Source organism: Carassius carassius, chromosome 19 (assembly GCF_963082965.1).
Source record: "Carassius carassius chromosome 19, fCarCar2.1, whole genome shotgun sequence".
In the NCBI taxonomy this organism is placed as follows: domain Eukaryota; kingdom Metazoa; phylum Chordata; class Actinopteri; order Cypriniformes; family Cyprinidae; genus Carassius; species Carassius carassius.
In genome coordinates this window covers 12,774,566-12,786,721 of record NC_081773.1, presented here as the reverse complement: position 1 = coordinate 12,786,721, position 12,156 = coordinate 12,774,566, and the positions used below count along the sequence as shown (strand labels likewise).

General features: G+C 36.7%; 1 protein-coding gene across 1 annotated transcript; it reads left to right on the top strand.

Annotated features, from left to right (window-relative positions):
- Nucleotides 1-2,631: 2,631 nt before the first annotated feature.
- On the top strand, nucleotides 2,632-11,972 carry phf11 (PHD finger protein 11; the record flags this gene model as incomplete). Its single annotated transcript, XM_059500787.1, has 21 exons — nucleotides 2,632-2,790; nucleotides 2,966-3,070; nucleotides 5,539-5,660; nucleotides 5,733-5,773; nucleotides 5,920-5,963; nucleotides 6,129-6,151; nucleotides 6,266-6,318; nucleotides 6,541-6,614; nucleotides 6,773-6,801; nucleotides 6,946-6,977; nucleotides 7,137-7,207; nucleotides 7,634-7,674; nucleotides 7,775-7,830; nucleotides 7,911-7,996; nucleotides 8,409-8,437; nucleotides 8,573-8,604; nucleotides 8,712-8,740; nucleotides 9,312-9,402; nucleotides 9,496-9,948; nucleotides 11,356-11,427; nucleotides 11,648-11,972. Coding segments are annotated over 21 exons (1,719 nt in total), but the record flags the coding sequence as incomplete, so codon positions are not given.
- Between the last annotated feature and the right edge of the window lie 184 nt (nucleotides 11,973-12,156).

Sequence of the window (12,156 nt, the reverse complement as noted above, 5' to 3'; positions counted from 1 at the left end):
CAACAAGATGCTCATTCATACAAATGTCATATTTCCCCAACAGGATTATCATCTCTAAAAAGTTGCCATGGTCAAGACTGCTATCATCAAGGGTGTAGGCTGCTTCAGACTTTGTGCCTCTGTAACTCAGCCCTCTTTTGCCAATGACTTTAATAACATCAATGATTCGTTCTAGCTCTTGCCTTCTCCTGTGTACTTGTTCTCTGTGAGCTGATAACTGACTCCCCATAAGCAGACCCTCAATGTTACTTTTGGAGACCCTCAGAAAATATGCCTCAGCATAATCTCTGTGCATTTTGCTCTTCTCATGCTCTTCTATTCTTTGATGAACATGCTTCCAATCTACCATTCCAGATATAAAGGGGCTGGTGTCTGTGGGCTTTGCAAATGCCATACAAATGAAGCAATGTAATGCATGGTTCTCCTCACTGTATGACAACCACCTTCTGTTGGTGCCATCTTTACAGCAGAAAACCTTTTGAACCAAAGCTTTGCTTGAATTTTGTTGAGGGTGGAACTTGAAAAATATATCTAGATTTTCTGATGTCGGTACAGTGAAGAAATCAAAGCTTGGGGTGGCTTCCTGATTCTGACTCTGTCTATCTTCCTGAATCTGAATGAATGAATGAATAATAATAAAAAAAATAATAATAATAATAAAAGGTTGTTTAAGTTTATTTAACATATAGGTGCAGTTCTTCACAAAATAGGCTCATCTGTGTGTTGGCACACTGTTACCTAGCACTAAAATGCAAAAAGACAAATAATATTAATACTCATAAAACCTGCCCAGAAAGCAACACGGACAAAAAGGAGCAAAATACTTGTGTAAGATGTGTTGGTCCTATCTGCAATGCCATAGCTACAAAATCTACAAAGGATAGTAACAAATTTACATTTCTCTAAAACACTATAACATAAAGATAAAAGATAAACATAAACATAAAACAAGGAACTAGTTTTTGGAAGAAAATAATATAATTTAATAGGGTTTATTATTTAAATTTTATACGAATGGTTGAGGTAAGAACTAATTTCTCAGCACTCAGCAGTGTTTGGAATTAATATTACCATACCATCATTGTTAAAATAAGTAACTAGTGTGAGCTAAATAATGCTATTGATTTAATTTCAGCTTACCGGTTCAGTTTGATTGCCATCTTCACTACTAGGCTCAGGTACAGGTAGGGAGGGGGAGAGTAGTTCTTGTTCATCATCTACAGGCGCTGGTTCATCATCAATGAACTTGGTGCTGGGTCCAGCCTCGCTATCATTGGCCTCGGTTATAAAACTTGAGCCGTCAGAGCCTGCTGCTGAACTGCAACTTCCCTTCGCACCGATTCCGCTCTAATGCTCTCTTTTTTTTTTACGCATAACTTTTCAGCTCCACCTTTTCTTTTCTTCCCCCTTTCATCCATAGACAATTATTTGTTATTGTCTTATCTTATCAGAGAAATTCGCTGTACCGAATAAATCTCTCTCTCTCTCTCTGTAAATTAGACGACGTGAAAGGGGGCGTGTTTCAAGATACGCAATGGAGTAGACCAAACAGGGAGGGAGGACAAAACACTCACATGCACACAAAACAAAACGCACCCGCGCGATCGTCTCACTCATCCATTTGCGTATAAAAGAGATGTAATATTATGATTTCCATCAAAAAAAAAAAAAAAAAATGTGTGTACCGGATGGGCCGGCCCACATTGGCCAGCGGCCCACCGGGAAAAGTCCCGGTGCTCCAGATGGCCAGTCCGCCCCTGTGTGCTATCACTTTAGAGTAAGTTTTTTTTCTCTCTCTTTCTTTTCTTTTTTAGTTCTGGCAAGATGCTCAACCTAAGGTGAAATAATTGCTGTTGTATTCAGTGAATTGTAATGTACCTTGTTTGTTTGTGCTAAAGTTTAATAAAAAAAAAAAAACTTTAGAGTAGAGGGCAGCCATGAAACACACAGCTACGCTGCAATGTTAAGCGTTTCTCAAAACGTGAAGCTACAATTTAAACATCGGCATCAGCACAAATCATAGCCACGTTAATAAGGTTTGTAATAAACCAAACCGTTTGTAAATCCGTCAAGAATTCAGCAAGTTACGAGCATTTTAGTTGGCGTATGTCACTCACCTTCCGTCCACAGCAGCAGGGAGCAGCAGCGCAGTCTCCTGACCTAAGATGGCCGCCAAGTGACGACACAGCTGACTCCGCCTTGAGCCATCTAGCCTTTCTATGGTTTTCCCCCCGGGTGTGGGCGTGGTGTATATTCGCTCTGTCTCTTGTAATGTTTTAAACGTTGCGATTGAATTACGATTAGTCAGAATAATAAATAAATTTTTCGTGGTACCTGTTACTTTTCTCAAAACCGGTCATGATGGGCCAATCACAGTCGTTTGTGATTACAGGAAATGAAAATAAAAAAGCTTAGTCTTTTATATAAATTGATTTAGTTTGATGTTTGGTTGAGTTTGAAGATCTGTTTGATTTAATGCACTGCCCGAGATAATCGAATTTACTGTCTGGAGCTCGAGAAGTCAACAAGATTGTTTTTACCTATATGTAAGATGACAAAGATCAAAAAGACCCGCCTTCTACGCAATGACAGGAAAACGAAACTTAAAGAAACATTGCAATGAAAGCTTGAATAGTCGTTGAATGTCACCAAGCAGAGCTCAACATGGGATCGGAACAGTTTCAATCTCAGAATAAAATTATTTGTGTACTTTGCGATCAATCAGACGAAAATAAAACCACAGGGACCCTGTCCTCTAAAGGCGACATCTCCGCACATCAAAACTGTTTGGTAAGTTTTCATATTGCATCCGTTACAAAAATGTACTGTAAGTTAGTTGTTAGTTCTGTTCGCTGTCACTCAGTTTTGTTTGGGTTAGGTTAATGTTTTCCCTTAATCTAGGCAAGTCAATTAAGAATTTCTATATATAACTTTTAATGCTTATCTTATTTGATTGTGTCCTCAGTTGTATGCACCAGCGCTCTACTGCAAGAACTCACCCACCTATGACGACCTGTTTGGATTTGATGTAGAAGATGTAAAGAAAGAGCTGAGGAGAGGAAAAAGACTAGTAAATATCACTGCAAAAGCATATGCACAAACACACGTTAAATGCCTCCAAAACGTTATAATTCATTTTAACTGATTAGTATTTTTCTCAAAATATATTGCGAAATACATAACACAGTGGCCATACACAATACTGTAATAATAAACTACAATAGTAGGGGTGTTAAAATTGCACCCAGTATTTTTATATCTGAGATCTGGGCACATTTAAAAAAAGAAAAAAAAAACATCTGTTGGTTAAAGGCCCTTAAGAAACATTTTCTGGGGAGTCAGTAATTCGATGTGTCCATCTTTAAGTTGCATGTTTAAATATGTAGCCTATTGAGTAAGGTCACAAAAAAAAGATTTTTTTTTAAAGAAAATAAAACCCTGGACACCCGATGGTCTCTGTTCTGCCTTTGTTAGATGGCTGCTATTGGAATAACAGGGCATGCTAAAAAGAAAAGACCTTATAGTGGGGGCAAAAGAACATGCTCAGAATCGATTGTGAGCTTGGCTTTCCACGTGTATGGCAGTTGTGTGGTCTAGAAACAGTCGCTGCAGGCTTGCACAGGATATGCGTGAGACGTGCGCATTGCTTGAAAGTGCTTCCATCCGCCGTTATTTCAGTCTTTTACTTTAATTGTGCTTTCATTTATGCAGTTTGGAATGCAGTACGTAGGCATATTACATGCACGAAACTCACGTGATGACAGACTTTCGCGTGCGCTTTGTGTTTGTCCTGAAGCTCGCGGTTGTGGTTAAATGCACTTGCAGCTCCGAGTGCTTTTATGATACCAAATTGATGTGTAATTTGTCAGTTATGTTTTCAGCACAGGACAAACATCTGATATGTCGAAATAGATCTGTAGATTAGTGTGCATCCAGGCTATTAAAGCTGCCACTGTCTATGAACTCATGATAATCAAACGGCAACAATGCTGAGGAAAAAAAAACTATGATTGTCTGTCAACTTTCGGATACTGTTAAAAATCTCAGATACTGAAAGTAATTTTTGTTTATCACTTGCAATTGTCTTTTTCCACACTTAGGCTTTTACTTTATTTATTTATTTATTCCGAAGCTATATTTACTTGGTTAAATTCTTAACCGCTGTTTTGATTCATTATTAATTTGTAATCATTGTTAAAAAAAACTGTTTATAATTTAATAAAAATGCGCAAAATAAATTTGATATAATCGTGATGCATCATTATCTATCGTTATACTGAATCGAATCATGAAACCAGTGCTGATTCACATCCCATACAATAGATATTTACAAACTGCAGCTTAAGTGTAAAATATAAATGTATTAGGAGTATTTTATTTGGCATGTTCCTAACTGTATTCTAAATTCTGTACAATATATGTAAAGTTGCAATCAAAATTATTCAACCCCTACAAGGCATTTTGCTGCCAAGAACAAAACTATATGAAACCAACCCATTCTTAGCTTGAAAAGCTTCCAGATCACTAATGATCTTTGGTTTTTATACTGCCACTGCTTTTGTCAAATTACACCATTTATGTTCAATAAGATTTAAATCTGAAGACTGAACAGTCCACTCGAACATTCTAGGACCGATCCCTGAACTAAGCTATAAGCAGATTTGGATGTTTAATTTGGGATGATTGTCCTGCACAAGTGCATTGATCATCAAACATCAGTCTCATCACAGTCTTGGCCAAGTACTTCAAATAATATGTGACGTCCTTCATACAGTCAGTGTTAGCACTTCTTGCAATAGCAAAGCAGACATTCTTCCAGAAGTCCACAGGTCTATCCAAATGAATCCTATTCAAGTGGGCCTTTTAAGTTCTTCTTTCTCAAGAGTGGCATTTGGCAAGATGTCTCAACATGAAGGACATGCTCTAATCAAATCTTTTATTCCCCTTGATTATATTGTGCTTTTTCTACAACATCTTCAGAGGTCTTCTGGAACTACGCATTTTAAACTTATGAAAAAGCTGTCTGTAGTTTTTGTTTTTGTTGTTATCTTCTTGTAGCCATAGACTTTCCAGTGAAATAGAATAATTTCTTCTCTGTAGCTTTTGTGAGAGCTCTATTGACTTGGCCATCTTTGCTAATCAACTTTAACACATGCATGGACTAAATTTATGTATTTGTATTTATGTATGCTAATTCAGTTCGTTATAAAGTTTGCAAAACTTAATTGTGTTTTAACAATTTTGTACCATACCATACAAATATGAGATAAAAACAACACTGTTACATAGGGTTTGAATAATTATGACAGCTATACTACAAAAGCATTATATATTGACATTATCACTTTTTTAAATTATTACAGTCTCCAGGGTTGAATTATTTTGATTGCAATGGTAATTTGTATTGTTCAGCATAGTACAAACATTATACTTTAACATTAATATTTCTGTATATTAAATGTAAACTGTGACCAAACGGTCATCATATTCTAGTGTTGTTTCTCTGTGAATGCATAACTGCTGTGTGTTTATTTTTAGATTTGCCACTACTGTAAAAAAAACGGTGCTACAGCGGGATGTGATGTCAAACGTTGTAAGCGCTCATACCATTTTCCCTGCGCCATAGAGGATCGTGCCACAATCAATGAAGAACTTTTTATGTAAGATGAAATCATTTTTTATCAATTTGTTTTAGATGTAGTAAAATTTAACTAATTAATGTTTCATTTTAGACTGTTCTGTGAATTACATGATTCAGAATCCAAAAAGAAAAGTAAGTGTTTCAATTTTAAATTCATAAACTGATAATTGTATTTGTTTTTAGTGATGTAAATTTGTAAGCAACTTATGTGAAAATGTAAAAGATGTCAGTGTGAGAATTATTGTCAAATTCTCTGAGTTGGTGTTTTTGTCTACAAGGTTCGCCAGATGGTCGAAGGCCTAACATGAAAAGGCCTGGCAGGGTCAGCACACACACACACACACACACACAGTTACAGCTTTTACCTAATCACATTATGTTCATCTTAAAACAATGCAAAACAAAATGCAAAATTCTGAAATAAAGATTACGATGTGATATTTTGGATGTAATTTCCTGTCTTTCCTTTTTCTTCATTTATTAATAGAGAGATTCTGATTCATCTACAGTGTAAGTGTGCAGTGTGTGTGCATCCTCATCACAGCCGGATTAATCTCAGAAAGGTGTCACATTATTAATTACAGTGTGATTAATTCAGATGATCTTGTGTTTGCACTTTTTTAGGTCGTCAGTGAGTTCCTCCAAAAAGAAGAAGACTATAATTTTGTTAGATTCTGGTAATTGTTTAAACAGTTTCTAATAGCTTTAAATTAGACAGTACTACAGTAATACGCAATAACCCAGTTCAGTAACAAAAAGTAGAGTGTTTATTTATTCAAAGATCTGTGTGTTTATTTGTCAACATGAGAATAATAGCTTGTTTTTGGCATGTTGATGACAGATATTGTAATGTAAATGTAAAACGTTCATAACACTGAACTATTATAATTTTATTATAGATGATGAGGATGAATCTATGTATGCCCCAGTACAGTCAGATATAGAGGACTTAACAGCTCCAGATCAGAACAATGTGAGTTTTCATGATATAATAGACATCTGTCTTGATGCATCATGTGAATGTCCCCAATTACAAATCATCTTGTAAACATTCAATTCAAACAGCAAATTCAGGACTTTTAGCAAAGACGTGGTATATTGTTGTGATTTTTCTCTTTTTTATTTCAATAGCCGTCAACTCCTGATCCTGAAAGCAAAAGGTATGCTGAACTTGATTAATCCACTGAAAGCATCAAGCCTCAAACATGCTCTAGGATGAGATGTGATAAAGACTGTTCTCATCCTTTGTACTGACAAAAATTCTTGTCCAAGTTCCTTAAACAAGTTTCTCTGTCTATTTACAGGCCCTGTGCAAAGCCCAGTCCATCAACCACAGGTACAAATAAACACAGTATATGAAAGTATAGCATTTTTAATTTCTTACTGTAAAGAAACAGTCACATGATTTTCAAAAGCTAATTTGATGATACTAAAAGCCTACTGAGTCCATCTGTACAGAGGGGTTTCTAATAGAAATGCATTTGTGTTGGTTTAGGTTCATTAAACTTAAGGTCTGCTCAGAAGGCTTGTGGATCAGCAGACAATTCAGTAAAATTGCATGGCAGGGTCAGAACACACACACACACACACACACACACACACTTCAGATGTCCTCTACATAAAGGCACTTAATGTTTTCCTCAGTACAGTCATCATATAGATTAAAAAAGACTAAAATTGCTCTGTACTATTATCACTAAATAACACTTCATAACAAATGTTAACTTGGTTTAACCTTTTAATAGCTAATGTAACAATTAAAAACAAAATACAAATGGATATGTAATTTATTGGACCTTATCTCAGAGATGAGTGGTTACAAAATTACACAGTAAGATGGTCATTTTACTTTTATTATGCTAAGAAACAAATTTTACTTTATCAACAAACAGATATGATCTTGTCAGAATTTGTTTAGAAGACAATTAGACAAACCTACTTGAAAAATAGTACTGCTTATTGTAATTTTGTCTTTTTTATCTTATTTAATAGAGTAAAGGTTTTCCATATATGTACAGAGCAAGTACATCTGGGTGAGTAGTCTGTAGAAAACTTAATTATGGAATATTGTATTTTTAGTAATCACAGTGTTATTGTAATGAATCTGTGTTTATTCTATTAAATTTTTTCTAGATTGCTAAAAGTGGGAACGCCCAGAAGGGGAAAAAATAAACACAATGTAGACTCAGGTATTTTTGATATCTCTTGGTCTGCATAAAAAGTCATTAAAATCAAAACAGTTCAAGTAATTTGTGTCTCTTTGTTTTAGATGATGAGAGCCCAGTCAGCTCTGACCGTGCAGCAGCTCCAGGGCTGTCAGATCCGGAGAACTCTATGCTTCAAAAACAGCCCAAGGTGAGTCTCTTATCATAAAACTGGACTGTTTGATATGTGTCCATATGTCCCAGTGTGTCATATTAAACTTCACTGAAACTGCTCGGTCCAAATTAGAAGAGACAGTTCACCCAAAAATGAAAATTGTGTCATTATGTACTCAACCCTCATGTTGTTCCACTCTTTCAAAGCAAGACTTGACCCCATTGACTTTTAATATAGACAAAATATCAAAGACATTTTTTTTTTAAATTGTTTCATTTAGTTCCACTGAAGAAAATCAGTTGTACATGTTTAGAAAGACATGAGTGTGAGAGAATGCAAAAAATATGCATTTTTGGGTGAATTAACGATTTAAGATTTTAAATGAATCTTAAAAACTTTTGGTAATAAAATTGTACCAATGAAGTGATTCTCTGTTCACTTTTAACAGCAGTCCACTCCTGTGCCTAAAAAAACAAGGTATGTTTAGGATTTAGAACCATTTTGAAAGCAATACAAATACAAAAATATCATAATGTACCATGGTATTTTTGCATAAACTTAGTCGTTAAGTTATGTAAAGAAACTTCCCTGAGTGTTTTCCTTTGTCTGCAGGCTGTGTGAAAAACTCAATCCAACAACCACAGGTACACATGTGTTTGTATTTCTAAAACAAAAAAAACGAACAAAAAAAATAAACGAGAAGTATAATTTATCATTCCTTACTGTAAAGAACTAATCTCATTATTTTCAGAAGCTGACGATGACACCGACATTGATTCAGTGAGTCTCTGTACACAACACATCACACTCATGTTACTCTGTAAACAAGCAGATCTATTTACTGATATTTTCACGTCAAAAACCACAACAAAAACACAAGGTCCAGTGCTGAGAACTTCATTTGGACAGCTTCAAAGGTGATTTTCTCAGTATTTCGATTTTTTTGCACCCTCAGATTCCAGATTTTCAAATATTTGTATCTTGGCCAAATATTGTCTGATCCTAATAAACCACACATCAATGGAAAGCTTATTTATTTAGATTTGTGGTCCATGGTCACATATCAATCTGATACATGGCATGAAAGATCCAAGGCTTGGGGATGATCTATAAATGAAACAAAACCCCCATATCTTTTTGGAAAACTTTTCCATAGCCAGAAACTGTGACAAAGCCAGCAACATGAAATGCCGAGGAACAAATTAACCAGGCCTCTTGGTCATAATTTACACCAAAAGTGTTTTCAAATATCTTGCACCATAATGTGTGCACCACTACTCAGTCGTTCTTTTAACTTGCCTGCAGCTAGCAGTGTACTTGCTTACATTGTTACACTCTCACTGTGTCTCAGGAAGAGTCTCAGAGTTTGTTACCATCAAAAACATACCATATCACTGTTCCCTGTAGCGTTATTTTGGACTCTGGACCCTTTGAAGAATCAGGTGTGTTGATCTCTCGATTGTCCTGCTACTGTCATTTCAACGAGGCGTAAACCTGTTTATTTTTATTTTTTAAACGTTATCTCTCTGTTTCAGAGCACAGTCTAGAATCTTCTTCACCTGCTGGCGCAGCCCCAGCGGCTGTGTCTACCTCACCTGGGTCTGTCACTGAAACACCATCCACAAACAGAACTTCTCCACCGCCCAGAGCTCCAACCACTGACCCTGTGCCACTAGCTACCATTTACTCTATGCCTACCCTGGATTATTTCCCCTGTGATCCCTCAGGTCAGCCCGGCTCACCTCAGCATTCGAGGCCCACTGTAGATGCTCCAGCAGTCCCTCCGACAGGGGTTTCTCCATCACCAAGTCGTCTCGCTGCAGCAGATGCTTCTGATGTGGGTTCCAGGGTGAACTCTGAGTCTAGTGCCACCATATTTTGGACCAGATGTAATGAGGCCAGGTGGACTAAAGAAATCTTCTCAGAGCTTGTGTCTCAGCTCAGCAGCCTAGAAGAAAAAGTGCAGTCACAGAAAGCCAGCCACAAAGGTGAGAACAGCCTTGATTCAGACCAGTTTTTTGAAATATTCTGGGTTCAATACAAGTTAAAGGCGAAGTGGCTTCTGCGCTACTAGTGTCACATAAAAATAAGGCATGTTTTCAAACAACCTCAAACCCTTACGATTATTCATATCCTTATGATAAATCCAACGTTCTGTCATGAAACTCTTGATGGCGCAGTCTGATAGGTCTAACTCAATCTGACACAATGACATCATTATGACATGGTGCAGCTGATTGGTCCTTTTTTTCATCAGGAGCCAATGAGCTCAGTGCTCAACATTTAAATACTTTGCTAGAGTTTGCTGTAGCAGTTGCAGTGTATTTCAGAGACCCTCCACCTTTCCAAGTCTCAGCCTCATCTGTCACGACCATGGACCTTTGGCTGAACGTCTGATGCATATGGCAAACAAAAGTGAGAACACTCAAGGATTTTCGAAGTCATCATTTGATTTGTTGAATTGTACCGGATTTCTGGGAGACGTGTGTGTCGCATTCTTTAACGTTCCACCTGGAAACAAAGATGCTGTGGTGCCAAACCCCCTCACGAAAGAAGAAAAGCCGTCGTGTTTACAACTGTGATGACAAGCGCTTATCAGGATCAACTAAATGCTGGACTTTTAGAAGTATGTAAAAAAATTTACGTTTTTGGTATAGAATCTTTAAAATACGTCCGAGATTAACATGCCAGTCTGTTATTGTGGCAACATTTCCACACCCCGAAACGTGATGCTGAACAAAACGAACTGTGATTGGTTGCTTGACATGTCGGTCAAACGGCCTCATGGCCAGGCCTTGGCCAATGAAAGCTGCCTTGGATTCCGTCAGTCTGAAGGTCTGGCTACGTGAGACACCTTCCCCAGCTCCACCTGTATTGATCTGCTATGTTTGTGGATGTATTAGATGTAGCAAATACATAGTCATGTACATTACCATGCTAAGCTCTCAGAGAGTTGTAATGACTGAACTTATTTTATCTGCGACTTAACAGTAAAGTGGCAGAAACTGGAGGTTAGAAACTTCAGCAAGTTCAACATCTCAACCTTTAAGCTCAGTCAAGAGCATTTGGGCATAATCTTGCAATCAAAAACAATAATTTGGACTTGTCCCTTCTTTAAAAAAACAAGTAACTTAAGATGGAAATGACAGAGGCCAATCCACAAACTTTAAAATACTGTTTTTCACTTAAACAGTGATATTTGCCTTTAAAGTAAAAGAAAGGAACAGGTTATTTTTTTGTGTGTACGTGTTGATCACTGATCTATAGTCATTATACTGTTATATTTTCACAAACACTATCAGCTGAGCTTAACTCGTATTGAACCTGAAATATCCCTGTATGTTCTTTATATGTATGATGTTTATACAACTGAACGGCTATGAAATATTTCACAGAATATGATGTTGCTCTCAAAGTATTGGAGGCATCTGGACAGCTGCCTTGCATCATTACTCAGCTGGAACAAGGTGCAGTATTTAATTGTAACCACCTAAATCTAAAGCGTTATGTTATTTCAACCTTTTAACAGTAAGTTTTGAATGTATCCATTCAAATGAGAAGTACCGGTATATAAATATGTGCATTTCTTGGTGCCTGGTAATGAATCACATATTGGAAAGTAAAATTGTTATGGGGAATTAAATGGCAGTGTTTCATGAGATTGACTTTGTTCATTTGTGTTTCCAGACCTGGAGAAAGAGGAACGGGATTTGCAGAGGAGAAAAGCAGCTTCGAGGGATGCCAAAGCTGTACTAAATGTTTAATATAAACAATCTTACAGAATTTTATTTTTAGCAATGAATTTTTACAACGCTTATTTTTAAGGCTGAAATTTCTGCAGTTTGCATGTTATATGTTTTTTTATTATATTTTTTTACGGGGGTTGGTTTACAGTATGTCAGTGACAGAAATGAAATATGTCTGCATATGCCTTTTTGATATGATCATTCTTCTGTTGTCATTTTCTAAATAAAACCGTTATAACTGTACGAATCATTCTTTACAGAATGTCGTTCTTAGTATCCGGGGTTGTCTTTTATAACATAGCTTTTGACACTTTTAAAGGGAAGTGTGCAGTGTGTGTCTGTATTTTTTCTGTTGACTGGGGGAGGTGAGACTGACATCACCTCCGTTTGCTCAACTGTAAACAGTTCAGAGCAGGAGACTGAACAGCCAATCAGCACACAGCAACAAAC